The 14,243-nt window shown below is 44.3% G+C and overlaps 1 protein-coding gene across 3 annotated transcripts in view; it reads right to left on the bottom strand.

The window, feature by feature from the left end:
* Positions 1-9,075, bottom strand: part of MSRB3 (methionine sulfoxide reductase B3) — a 184,773-nt gene extending 175,698 nt beyond the window's left edge. The window contains exons 1-2 of one of the 3 annotated variants that reach the window (XM_059683512.1): positions 8,872-9,005; positions 7,173-7,225 (exon numbers count right to left, since the gene is read on the bottom strand). Coding sequence is in view for 1 of the 3 variants with exons in the window: in XM_059683513.1 (XP_059539496.1) it covers positions 8,872-8,962 (91 nt within the window). In the remaining 2 variants the exon portion in view is untranslated. Of the gene's footprint in view, positions 1-7,172; positions 7,226-8,871 lie in introns of all 3 variants that reach the window. The other 2 variants (XM_059683513.1, XM_059683511.1) reach the window with 2 other exon arrangements.
* Between the last annotated feature and the right edge of the window lie 5,168 nt (positions 9,076-14,243).

The raw sequence follows: 14,243 nt of genomic DNA, 5'->3' as shown, positions 1-14,243 counted from the left end.
GATCCAGTAATACATTAAAAAGTTCATACACCATGACCAAGTGGGATTTATTGCAGGGATACAAGGCTGGTACAATATTCACAAGTCAATAAATGTGATACATCTCATAAACTGATTGCAAGACAAAAATCACATGATCATATCAATTGATGCAGAAAAAAGCATTTGACAAAATCCAACATCCTTTTTTTGATAAAAACTCTCAGCAAAGTGGAAATAGAAAGATCATACCTCAACATAATAACGGCCATATATGACAAACCTATAGCCAACAGCATGTGCAATGGGCAAAAACTAAAAACATTTCTCCTAAGAACAGGAACAAGACAGGGATGTCTGCTTTCACCACTCTTGTTCAACATAGTACTGAAATTCTAGCCATAGTGATCAGAAAAGAAGAAAAAATAAAAGGCATCCAAATTGGAAAGAAGGAAGTAAACCTGTCATTATTCACAGATAACATGTTACACATAGAAAATTCATTAAAAAACTATTAGATTTAATAAATGAATTTGGCAATGTAGCAGGCTACAAAATTAACAGCCAGATATCTATGGCATTTTTATTTCCCCCTCATATATGCTCTATTTTTTTTCTTCTATACCAGCCATGGGCAAACTACAGCCCGCGGGCCAGATCCGGCCCGTTTGAAATGAATAAAACTAAAAAAAAAAAAAAGACCGTACCCTTTTATGTAATGATGTTTACTTTGAATTTATATTAGTTCACACAAACACTCCATCCATGCTTTTGTTCCGGCCCTCCGGTCCAGTTTAAGAACCCATTGTGGCCCTCGAGTCAAAAAGTTTGCCCAATCTATACCTACCTTTCTATATGATCTAAATATTGGGTGCTCAACAAAAGTTGCTTTTCTTCCACGAGTTTGCTATACTCTCCTTCCCCATGCCATCTCAGATTACAGGAAAACATGCTATTATTCTATTTATTCAATCCTTACACAGGATATTAGGATAGTCATGGAAAGCCTGTAAAATCTAGAAAATAGACAAGGACTGAGAGCAGTGTGACTGAGCTCCAATGTCAAAGGAAGGTGGTGACATTGCAGGATTTCATAAAAGCTTCAGAATATTTGAAAAAGCTGGAATCATTATACCTGGGACAATGGATCCTAAGAGCCTATCAGAATTCTCCTAGATGAAATATTAATCTAATAGAACTTACAGTACAGTGAAGAAGATGACTACGTACAGACTTTACAATGCAAGATGGTAAAATAGTGTTCCAGTCAAGGCACAAATGTCTTAGAAGCAAAAGGAAATGACAAATTCTAAATGATAAAGTTTCACAAAATACCATGTGACCAGGACTTAAGCATTTCAATAGATTATGACAGAAAATTATTCCACGCAGCAGAAATACTGTAAAGGAAAGGTAAAGATGGAAAATTCTAGATATATGAGAGAACTATAAAAATAAATTAACTCTTCGTCCCTAAACTATTTTGAATGTCTCTGATTATCACAATTTGTTTTAATGAATTTACTGATTTTTAAATCACATTTTATTTTTAATTGAATTTATTGGGGTGAAATTGGTTAAAATTATATAGGTTTCAGGTGTACATTTCCATAATACATTTCTATATTGTTGTGAGCATTGGTGGTTCAGTGGTAGAATTCTCGCCTGCCACATTTCTATATTGTATTGTGTGTTCACCACCCCAAGTCAAGTCTCCTTCCTTTTATTTTTCAATTACAGTTGACATATTAGTTTCAGGTGTACACCCCAGTGATTAGACATTATGTAACTTACTAAGTGATCATCCCAATACTGGTATGTCTCATGCCCACTTGACACCATCATACTTATTAGATTATTGACTATATTCACTATTCTGTACATCCCTATGACTATTCTGTAACTACAAATTTGTGCTTTTTAATCCCTTCACCTTTTTCACCCATCCCTCCAACATCCCTCCCATCTGGCAACAATCAAAATGTTCTCTGTATCTATAAGCCTGTTTCTGTTCTGCTTGTTCATTTATTTTGTTTTTTAGATTCAATTGTTGATAAATATGTATTTATTGCCATTTCATTGTTCATATTCTTCTTCTTCTTCAAGAAGACTCTTTAACATTTCAAGTAATACTGGTTTGGTGGTGGTGAACTCCTTTAGCTTTTTCTTATCTGGGAAGCTCTTTATCTGTCCTTCAATTCTATATGATAGCTTTGTTGAGTAATTTTGGTTGTAGGTCCTTGTTTTTCATCATGTTGAATATTTCTTGCCAGTCCCTTCTGTTCTGCATAGTTTCTGTTGAGAAATCAGCTGATGAAGTCTTATGGGAGCACCCTTATAGGTAACTTTTCTCTTGCTGCTTTTAAAATTCTTTCTTTGTTTTTAACCTTTTTTGGATTTTAATTATGATGTGTTTTGGTGTGGGCCTCTTAGGGTTCATCTTTTTGGGATATCTCTGTGCCTCCAAAATTTGTATGTCTATTTCCTTCACCAGGTTAGGGATGTTTTCTGACATTAGTTTTTCAAATAGGTTTTCAATTTCATGCTGTCTCCCTTCTCCTGCTGACACCCCCATGATGTAAAATTTGGTACACTTGAAGTTATCCCAGAGGCTCCTGACACTATCCTCACTTTTTTTGGATTCTTTTTTCTCTCTATTCTGATTGGACGTTTGCTTCCTTATATTCCAAATTATTGGTTTGATTCTCAGCTTTATCTACTCTACTGTTGATTCTCTATAAATTATTCTTCATTTCAGTGTATCCTTCATTTCTGACTGGTTCTTTTTCATGGTTTTCATGTCCTTTTTTGCTGTTGAAGTTCTCACTAAGTTCATTGAGCATTCTAATAACCAGTGTTTTGAACTCTGCATCTGGGACATGTTTCTCTGCCTCCTTGTGTTTGTCTCTATGTATCAGGCAGAGCTGCTACATCTCTCAGGCTTGGAAGAGTGGCCTAATGTAGTAGATGTCCTGTTGAGTCCAGTGGCACAGCCACCCTGTTCACCAGAGCTGGGCACTCCTGATGCACTCCCACCATATCCCCCATATGGTTTATGTACACCCTCCTGTTGTAGTTGAGCTCTGATTATTGCTGGCGTGTCAATGAGAGGGTTTTACACCCAGGCACATCATCTGTAAGGACTGGCTTTGACCACCATGGAGGATAAGCTATTCAGGGGACCACTCTATAGAGCAGGACTTACTTTGGTACCTCCTAAGTCTTCCCCTTGAGTGTGTCACTTGTGGAGGTGGTTGGGTGGTGCTTCAACATGGTCTGAAGCTGTCCACTAGGTGCAATGGCTCTGGAGCCTCCTGGGAGGAGCAGGCCAAAGTCAAATGCAGACTTTGTTCTGCCTGGGGCCTCTGGGCATGAACTACAAAGCAATCTTCAGATGGCTGCTACTTGTGCCAGTCTCTGAGGTGCCCAGGAGAGGCCAAGCTGTGAACCAAGCCCAGTTGCTGCTAGTGCCAGGCCTGTGGCCACTTAGCAAGAGGTAAAGGGCATGCCAAAGCTAGATGCTGCTTGTTTTGAGAGATTTTAGGAAAGTGTGAATGAAGCATAAGCCAACACAGGCCATTTATATGAAAATGCCACTGAAATAGGTTGGGTGTGCCCAAAGTTGGGTAGGGTGGGGTCTCAGGGAATAACCAGGGCAGGGCTACCAGTGATACCCAGGTTGATGGGGACTCAGATGTGGTGCCTTGTGGCTCCGAGGGGGTAGGATTTAGCAAAGGAACAATGGCCTCTGCCAGCACTTCTGTCTGGGAGAAAGCTGCCCTTCCAGCCCTGGCCCCAATGCCATACAATTCAGTTCCTCCTTGGATGTCCCTGGTACCTTTCAAGCTTCTGCCTCAGCACTGAAGCTCAGAGGAAGTGAGTCCAAGTAAGTCCATTTGTGGGCCCTTTAAGAGAAACACCTGGGACTCCAGAAGCACTCCGTCTCACTCAGCCCCAATCCCTACTGGTGTTTACAGCCAGAAATTGTGGGGACTTTCTTCCTGGCACTGGAACCCTGGGCTGGGGGGCCTGGCGTAAGGTTCGGACCCCTTACTCCTCAGTGGAGATCTCCTCAGCCAAGATATCCCTCCTGATTTTTATCCGCCAAACGTGGGTGTGGGACCAGCCTGTTCTGTATCTCTGTCCCTCCTACCGGTCTCAATGTGCTTCTTCTGTACATCCTTAGTTGTAGGACTTCCATTCAGCGAGGTGTCAGGTGGTTCTGAATGATGATTGTTCTGTAGTTTAGTTGTAATTTTGATGTGCTTGTGGGAGAATGTGAGTATGCCACCGTCTTGCCTAAATCTAATAAATTTACTTTTAAGAGCTTTTGAGCTTAGCATTTTAATCTAGTGGATTTCTTAAGTTATGCAGATGGTTATCTGCAGGATGGATTAGTTGTTAGGCAGTATTTTCACAACTCAGATGGATCCCAAGCTCTGCCGTAATTCTCGAATGTGGTGCTACACTCACTTTACTCCCCACAGGCCTTCTCTTCAGTGCTGGTCTAGCAGTATGAATAAGCCAATCTAACATCCTAGGATCCCAGGAAAGGGTCACACTCTTTTACACACACATTGCAATCAAGAAAAAATTATATACTGTAAGGACTAATAACCCCATAATAAAAAAAGGTAATAATGTAAAATAAACCATGTAAATGTTTATACTGCATTCTATAAAGAAGTCTAGAATTAAAAGAGACTTTAGGGAAAAAAATCTAGATTAACCATTTGACCCAAACTGTGTCTGCTAGGTTCTTTCTCTCAGTTTATTTATTTATTTTTAAAAAATATATTTTATTGATTTTTTACAGAGAGGAAGGAAGAGGGATAGAGAGTTAGAAACATCGATCAGCTGCCTCCTGCACACCCCCTACTGGGGATGTGCCCGCAACCAAGGTACATGCCCTTGACCAGAATCGAACCAGGGACCCTTCAGTCTGCAGGCTGACGCTCTATCCACTGAGCCAAACCGGCTAGGGCAGGGGTGGGCAAACTTTTTGACTCGAGGGCCACAATGGGTTCTTAAACTGGACCGGAGGGCCGGAACAAAAGCATGGATGGAGTGTTTGTGTGAACTAATATAAATTCAAAGTAAACATCATTACATAAAAGGGTATGGTCTTTTTTTTTTTAGTTTTATTCATTTCAAACGGGCCGGATCCGGCCCACGGGCCGTAGTTTGCCCACGGCTGGGCTAGGGCATCTTTCTCTCAGTTTAGCATCAAGGCTAAATGATTAAGCCTCTCTGTAAATACTCAGGAGCCTCTGAGAAGTCACATTCAACCATGAATACAAAAAAAGCAGAATTAAAATGGTTAGCAAATAGAGAACAATGAAGCAAAGAAAGGCAAAGACTAGAGACTGGAAAAGTTGCAGGTTGTCCAGTCCCTGGTACCTAATAAGGTCTGTCTGCATTTGGCTCCCATCAAATTCCTTTCTTTTTCCTAAAACTAGTTCAAGTTGACTTCTGTTACTTGCAGCAGAAGCTTAAATAATGAAATAACCAAAATCCCCCATAAAGTCAACTGATTGATTCATTCGTGGTCTACCTCTCCTATACTTTTCTTTCTCTTTATTTGTATTTCCTTAAAAGTTATAAATATGACTTTGATATGCTATAGAGACAAATATGTGAACAGAGACCCAGGATTGTGCTGAGCATTTTAAAAGTAAAACCCATCATGCCCAGGAAAGAGAAAACAGAAATATTCAAGTAAAAGCCTTGAGATATCTGTACAGCAAGCAGAGATGCTAACAGCTGGCAAATTAAATAAATAGCTATCTGATTACCCTCCTATTGAAAGCCAATTTAATTCTGAATAACACAGATGGGTAAGTCCAAATCAGCCTACTCCGAGGTATGTCAAAAGGTGAAATTCCGGCCGAAACCGGTTTGGCTCAGTGGATAGAGCGTCAGTCTGCGGACTGAAAGGTCCCAGGTTCGATTCTGGTCAAGGGCATGTACCTGGGTTGTGGGCACATCCCCAGTGGGAGCTGTGCAGGAGGCAGCGGATCAATGTTTCTCTCTCATCGATGTTTCTAACTCTCTATCTCTCTCCCTTCCTCTCTGTAAAAAACCAATAAAATATATTTTAAAAAAAAAAAAGGTGAAATTCCGTATAGGGCATTTCATCTGGAATGCTCCCATAAAAAACGCCACAGTCCTCCCAATCATAGAAAGGTTTGGGTTCTCTCCAGTGGTAGCCCTAACCCGGATGCAAATTCCAAAACTGAATACCAAACCATCTTAGGGCCTGGGCTTAACTATCCCCAAAGAGCTGTTAGGCATTTACGCTGTGATGTAACTAGAACTTTCTGGTATCAGGAAGATATTCACAGAAGCTTAATATTATGGAACTCTGTCCAGGTGTGTGCATGTGCCAGGTATTAAGGCATTCCTGAGGCAGATCCAGGCCCCCTAAAGCTGGACCAACACCCATCAGACTACAAGCAGACCAGTTTAACATGTATAGCAAGACAGAGTTGACAATCAGAAGTCTGAATCAATGTAGTGGGTGGCTCTGCAGGATTCTATAAACAAAAACAGTATTATAGGATCCTGCGGTTAGAAGGAACTTGGGAACTATGTCCAACTTCATCATTTTACTGAGAAGAAAGTTAAACATCAGAACCAAATTCATCAACTAAATCCTTAACTATAATAAGTAGCAAAGGTGAGATAACATCAAAGGGACTGTGACCGGATTATGATAGAACCTAAAAGCATGTGGTTCATTATTTCAACTTTATTTACTAAAGTTGCTCTTTAATAGTTGAAAATTTATTTTTAATTTAAGAAAGGGTAAATGTGTTAGAAAAATCTATAAAAACTACTGTTAGGGTAATTTTTTGATATTTTGTTACTTGATTTTAGCAAAAGAGTAAAGATTTCTAACCTAACGAGTTAACATTTTAGTTAAGTTATTAGAGTAAGCACCTTTAAAAGCCAAATAATGGGTGTGGATTAAAACTAAATGATATATGCTTGCAACCTTGGCAGACAGGCAGTTTAGGCACTGTGACAAAATTCTGAATGGCAGAGAGATGCTTCTAATTTTAATACAAAAAATTTGAGACATGCACATAAGGCCCTAATGAAAGTCACCAGAAATTAGATTGATATGTCAGGTGGGACCAAAATTAAAAGAATAAATGTTTAAATCATTTAAATATAAACTTGATACTCACTATTGCTGGCAAGGGGCCACAGAACAGTGGATTTGGTCTTCAAGGGCTGTTTACTCCAGTAAACAGTATTAGGTAAGTCAACATATCACTGAGGAGGAAAAACCATACATCTATTCCCTGCATAATCCACTATTTATGGTGCAGCACAGTATTTTTTTTTAGAAGACCATTAATACAATGTGGTTAGAACTGGTTGTGTTTCCTAAGAAGTGCTACTAAAGTTATTCCTAAAATATGAATTCATAAAAAGTAGGTCTTTTTGAAAAACAATATTAACCAGAAACAAATATGAAAGTGATATTACTTAAATTAATATTTTTTAAATTGCACATTTAATAAAAGTTAAAAAATTAAATCTCCCATTAATCTGAATTGACAATCTGTAAGTTACATAAATCTTTAAGACTTTTTATAGAAAAAAACTAACTTTTAAAATCTATTTTGCCAACAATGCTGCAAATGGAAAAATATGAAGAGCTAGCCAAAGACTGCTGAATAGAACCTAAGCTTAAGAATCAGCTTTCCACTAATGTATGAGTCCTATTTGTTAGCCCTATCTTATTTGGAACAGTTTAGTCCACGGGTGGCAAAAACAAAACTCAACTAAAATTTCCTAAGGAATCTCAACTTTGAGGATTTACAATTTCTGTTCCTTCAAGCCAGATAAAACTAAGAACTGAGCTCTGATAACTAGATACTGATCGCAAATATAAAAGTTCATGCGCTTTCACATTTACCTTAAACTCTGTATGGGTGCTTTCAAATAATTAACTTTTATAATAATCTTATATTAAAAAAATTCCTCACTGATATGTGCCACAAGATTTAAAGAAAACGATTCTTAAAGATTGTTCTAAGAATTCAAAACTGCCCCACTTGATAGCCTAAGTCCTCACCAAACAGTGGAATGGCACCTTTCGTTCCCATAGTTCCCCTTGAAATAGTTGGTGGAGGGTAAAACTTAAAAAACAGACTTCGATGCTTTTTTTCCTTCAAAACAAAACAAAACTAGTACCTGGCAAACTCGGGGTTCGGTGTGGTCCTGGCCTGTTAAGTGCCAGCCGGGCCCGCCGGAGCCCGAGCTGCCGGCGTGGAGGGGGCAGCCGGCTGGCGGTGGGCGCCCCGCTCCTCGCCCGCCGCCCACGGGTCCCCGCGCTGCCCCCGCGCCCCCGGCGCCCCGCGCGCGCCCCTCCCCGACGCGCGGCGGGAGCGCGGGCCTGGCTGGCACCTTCCCACGCGCCGGCCCGTTATCTGAGCCGCCACCTCAGCGGGGCCGACCTGCGCGGAGCAGGGGACTCCGGGAGCCCCGCCGCGAGCGCCGCGCCCCCCGAGCCGGGCGGGTCCCCTCCCTGCCTCTGGCCGCCGCCCCGCCCGCCCCTCTCCCGGGCCCCGCGCCTGGCGAGAGCCCCTGCGGGCTCAGGTTCGCTCCGGGACGGGATAAGGTGTCAGCGCGGCGGCCAGGCGCCGCCCGTCGGCGGGGCGCAGCGACCAGCCCTGACCTGGTTCCCGCCGCCCCCACCGCCCGCGGGCGCGCTCTCCTCCGCGCCCCTCGGCGCCCCTCCGCGCTCGGGAGAGGGCGTCCCGCAGGAGGCTCAGGGGGCGCAGCCGGCGCTCGCACGGGACTGGGGTCGCGGTCCCGCTTCAACTTGGCAGGGTCCGGGCGGGAGGGCTGCGGGTGGCGAAGCGGAGCCCAACTTACCGGGCTGCGCGGCTCCTCGCGTCGCGGCCGCGGCCAGACAGACGCAGAGGCAGAGCGAGAGGGGGCGCGGGAGGGTCCGCCGCGGGCTCATGGAAGGAGCAGGGAGCCGCCGCCGCCGCCGCTGTCCGAGCCTCCCTTCCTCCCTCCCCGGCTCCGGGCGACGGACGGGGCGGCGGGAGGCATGACGGGAAATTCCTGGGCACGGGCAGCCGAGTCCAAATATGAGCAAAGGAGACGAGCGAGGGAGGACGGCGAGCGCGCCCGCCGCAGACGGGGCCGACTGCCCGGCCTCGGCGGCCGCCAGCTCCCACCTCCTTCTCCCGTTCCTCCTTCAGAGCCACCCAAGGCTGAGCTGCGGGAGGGGGAGGGAGCCCGCTATCACGGGCCACGGGCATCCCTTTCCAACGTGGGGGCCCAAGTGCAGAGCCAGGCATCCCACCCACGGGTCCCACCTGAGACCCCTGGAGGGGTAGGAAAGAGGAGCGCCCCCACCAGGAGGCCGGACAGCGAGCCGGGGACCAGTGGGGAGATGTTTAAAGGGTTGGAGGAGACTCTTTGGCTGCCCCTAATCAGTTGTGAGCTATGGTAGTGAGGGGATAAACGATTTGGCAAATAGGTCTCTGAAAGTGTGGGAGGGTGAGACTGGAGCCACACTTCCAGTTATGCACACACTCAGGTGCGCCATCCTGGGGACAACAAGCAGGCATTATAATACTTAAAACCACCCTCCTGCATTCCAGGTGAGGGGCCTTCTGCACCAAGTGTGCGGTGGGTGTGTGCGTGGGGTGTGGGGTGTGTGTGTGTGTGTGTGTGTGTGTGTGTGTGTGTGTGTGTGTTTTCTTAGCCAGAATTACAAAGGGGCTGTTCCCAAACTTATATTTGAACACCATATATGGAGTTGAGGCAGGCTGAGGGACAATAGTTGTTCACACTACCTAGATGCTGATGTTTAGACCTGCCGTTCTTTCTGCCTCCAACCTCCTTTCATCTCCCTTACACTAGTTCTGTACTTCTTGTAGCTTGTTTTAAGGGCAACGTTGAAATTTATTCAAAAGGTGCTACCTCTCATGATCAAAATGTCAGTCCCAGATGTGTAATTACAGGCCTAAGCCAGTAGTACCCTGACTTTTCTTTGGCACTGATAACTCCTCCAGGAATCAAGTCCAAATGACCCTTAGCGTTTCAAGACAACATAATTATGTCTTAATTACTGTAATTTATTTATTTTCACTCACACTAATGGGACAGGCCCTGGGGATGTAGGATGTTATGTAATTACTTAAGAACATTTTAAGATGCTGCAGAAATGATTTATTGATGCAAAATACTTAAGGGGTAAATGTCAAACAGATTTAGAGTGTGGGTTATTCTAACATGAACTAAAGAATGGTAATTTGTACATCACACTGTTTGAAAATGCTATATATATTTGAAAATTATAAATTTTATTTCAAAACAAATTCCATTTTGGCAAAGTATTAAGACCCATATGCCAAAAACCAGTCCATTTGCAAGTGGCTCCCCTTAAATCATCTGGTTCTGAGAAACACCACAGCCCTGGCAAGGGGAGAGAGTTCCCCTTAATGTACTAGCAGTAACAATGGGACTAAAGGCAGATGACCCAAGTCAACTAACAGTCAATAAACTAATCTGGTAAATAAGGGATCCAAAGGATTCATCCCATCATTATTCAATTCAGGTACCTAGAAGCTGGGTAGTTGGAAGGGAATACTCAGGAAACTCTTGAGTATTACCTCCCTTTCCTCTTTTTTGTATATTTAACTGTGTTTTTATATAAGCATCAGTTTTTCTTACTTTCCCCACAACACCTAGCATAGTTCTTTGCCCATAGTGTAACTATTTAAAAACAAAAGCAAAATGAGCGCAGTCATTTGTAGATTGACATATAGGAGCTCCCTAAGTGTGGAGAAAAGCTTGCTTCAGATGATTGTAATAATTATGGCTATATTTTAAATATTTTAGTTGACCTGAAGTACAAAAATGTAAAATTATAAAGCACGCAATCTTAGGGCAACCTAATTCATGTTAATACTTTTGGAGAGTTAATGAATTGGATCAACTCTGCTGACCTCACAGGGAGCAATACCAGCAGCTATTCTAAAGGCCTGAATAAGTATATTAAAGAGAGGATAAAAGAACTGAAGTTACTGGGCGAATAATAAGTGTCAGGCACGATGCTAAATGTTTTACACTTGGTATATTATTTAAGCCTTACAGATATCTCTGACTTATTTTTTAATCCCTATTTTACAGGTACAGAGGCATAGATAAGCAAATTATGCTACCAGGAAGGGGTGAAATGCTGTTAGGATTCCGACCTCATCCCAAAGTCCATCTTAATTTGACTCTTTTACCATCTGAATCGGTCCCATTTCCTCTACAGCTTTAAAAGAAAGCGGCATTCAAAACCTGTATTCACTGGGCTCTTGTGGTTTTAAGTAACTGGTGTGCACTCAGGTTACCTCAAGCAATAGGGGTAAAGAATACATGTGGAAATAAGGCCAGAGACTTAACCGGCTTGTCAAGTCATCTTTTTGTGGGCCTGAGGGTTGGGACCTGCGCCTTTGATAGATACCAGGAACTAGAAAGGCTCTACCCTCTGACCACATTCCTGGGAGTTTTGTAAATTTAACCACTGATATTCACATCATGTATTTCACAATGTTTTCTATAATATCTTTTTTTATTATAATCTTAATAGCAATCATATTACTTTCAACACTTTGCTTTTAAGACAAAGGGCCCAGAGGAGGTAACTTCCTTCCCTGCTTTCTATATACCATCCCCTCCTCAACCTAGTAGTGTGCTAGTAAGTGCTTAACAACTAGAGCTGGAGGAAGGAGACCTGAATTGTCACACACACACACACAAAAAAACGATTACTGTGGTGTCAATACTCCTGCCAACCTGAGTCTCTGAAGAGGTGCCCATCACCAGCTCTCAGGCCTGTAGGACCAGCCCCAGCACACCACTGCCCAGCTGTTCGTGGAATGTCTCAGAACACAGCAGTAATTCCGGTTCCACAACCATGGTTTCTCCCACCTCTGCTCCCACGGCCAGCTGCCATTTCTCTCTCTGTAGCCCAAGAGGTGAACACTTGATTCTATCACCATTGTCCCTCGGAAAGTTCTTACGTGAAACTATGACATAAGCCACCAGGCAGGCCTAGGTTGGCTCCTCTGAGACAGGTGTCCTCTCTTACTTCAACTGTGGCTAGGACGACCACTTGTTACACAAGGTGGTTGTCTATGCAAAAACAAAAAAACAAAAACCAGACTGCGGTTCTACCTTTCTAGGGACAGCCTCTTTCAAAGGGCCTCTGTAAGCCCGACAGGCATGCAAGCTGTAATCTCTCTAACATACTAGTCTCAGGTCTTTAATGATATCCCTCAGCCACTACACAAAGCTTTGGGACAGGCCCCTTCCACAGCCCCCAAGGAATATCTCGATTGGATGCCAAAAACTGCAAGCAGGAGCATGGACCTACTAGGACTAGATACTATTCAAAAGCCCCGGTCATGGTGAGAAACCCTAAGTTAGTACTTAAATTCAATGACTGCTTATCAAGTGCCATTTTCTTTTCTTTTTTAATATTTTTATTTATTTTTAGAGAGGAAGGGAGGGGAGAAAGAAAGAGAAACATCGATGTGAGAGCGGAACATCGATCAGCTGCCTTCTGTGTGCCCCCTACTGGGGATGAAGCCTGAGACTTGGGCATGTGCCCTGACCAGGATTCGAACCAGCAATCTTTTGGTGCACAGGATGATGCCCAACCAACTGAGTCACACCGGCCAGGGCTCAAGTGCCATTTTCTAAACCAGTAATGATCAATGAAGAATATGGGAATTACCTTCTAGGACAGTGATGGCGAACCTATGACACGCGAACTCATTTTTTTTTTGTTGATTTTTCTTTGTTAAATGGCATTTAAATATCCTATATAATAAAAGAGAAACATGCAAATTAACTGTCCCTCTGCTATGCTCAAGCCACGCCCACAAGACATGCCCACAAGCCAATCAGGAGCGAGTATGCAAATTAACCCAACTAAGATGGCAGTGGCCACTGAACTGGAGCAAGCAGGAGGCTTGGGTTGCCCCCGGCGATGGAGGAAGCCAAGCTTCCCACATGCCCTGGCAGGTCCTCGGCTCCGCTCAAGGCTCCAAAGTTTCAATTATAGAAGATAAATAATCCCAGGAAAAAAAAAGAGAGGCTGGGAGCTTGGGTCGCCGGGGCGCGTGGCAAACCTGAAAACGGCCATCAGCCCCTCAGCCAGGCTGGCCAGGCACCCCAGTGGGACCCCCACCCTGATCCAGGACATCCTTCAGGGCAAACCAGCTGGCTCCTACCTTTATCCTATACAATAAAAGGGTAATATGCAAATTAACCCTAACAGCAGAATGACTGGGAATGACTGGTCACTATGACACACACTGACCACCAGAGGGCAGACACTCAGTGCAGGAGATGCCCCCTGGTGGTCAGTGCCCTCCCACAGGGGGAGCTCTGCTCAGACACAAGCCAGGCTGACGGCTGCCAGCACAGCAGTGGTGATGGGAGCCTCTCCCGCCTCTTCAGCAGCGCTAAGGATGTCCGACTGCAGCTTAGGCTTGCTCCCCGCTGGCAGGTGGACATCCCCTGAGGGATCCCAGACTGCGAGAGGGCACAGACCTAGCTGAGGGACCTCCCCCCCCCAGAGTGCACAAATTTTTGTGCACCAGGCCTCTAGTATAAAATATCAAAAATATAAGTCTTATACTATGGTTGCAAATATCAAAAAATTTCTATATGTGACACGGCACCAGAGTTAAGTTAGGGTTTTTCAAAATGCTGACATGCCGAGCTCAAAAGGTTCGCCATCACTGTCCTAGGACCTAGGAGGATGTAGCTGGGGTCCAACCCCAGCAGGTCCAGGGGTCCCCAAAGGTGTGGACGGAGTCGGCGAAGACTATCCACCCTCTTCCTACAGTGGAGTCCTATCCGTCCCGAGTGCAGGGTGCTTACCTAGGGGTCCCTGTTCAGGCGCCAGATGCTGGGGTCCAATCCCAGCAGGTCCAGGGGTCCCCAAAGGTGTGGACGGAGTCAGCGAAGAAGGAATGCCTTTCCTTCCTCTTCTGGTCTGGATCTCCAGCCAAGTTCTGGTTAGGATCTCCAGCCAGGTTCTGTTTCCATGTTCTCTTGCCAGGTTCTTCAGCCAGGTTCTCCAGGTTCTCCAGCCAGGTTCGGTCACCAGATTCTGTAGCCAGGTTCTTCAGCCAGGTTCTGGCTAGGTTCTCCAGCCAGGTTCAGTCACCAGGTTCTAGTCAGGTTCCCTTGCCATGTTCTATCCAGGTTCTGTAGCCAGGTTCTGT

The sequence above is a fragment of the Myotis daubentonii genome, chromosome 2 (assembly GCF_963259705.1).
Source record: "Myotis daubentonii chromosome 2, mMyoDau2.1, whole genome shotgun sequence".
NCBI lineage: Eukaryota > Metazoa > Chordata > Mammalia > Chiroptera > Vespertilionidae > Myotis > Myotis daubentonii.
The sequence above is the reverse complement of the archived record's forward strand: the minus strand, read 5'-3'. Positions and strand labels throughout refer to the sequence as shown.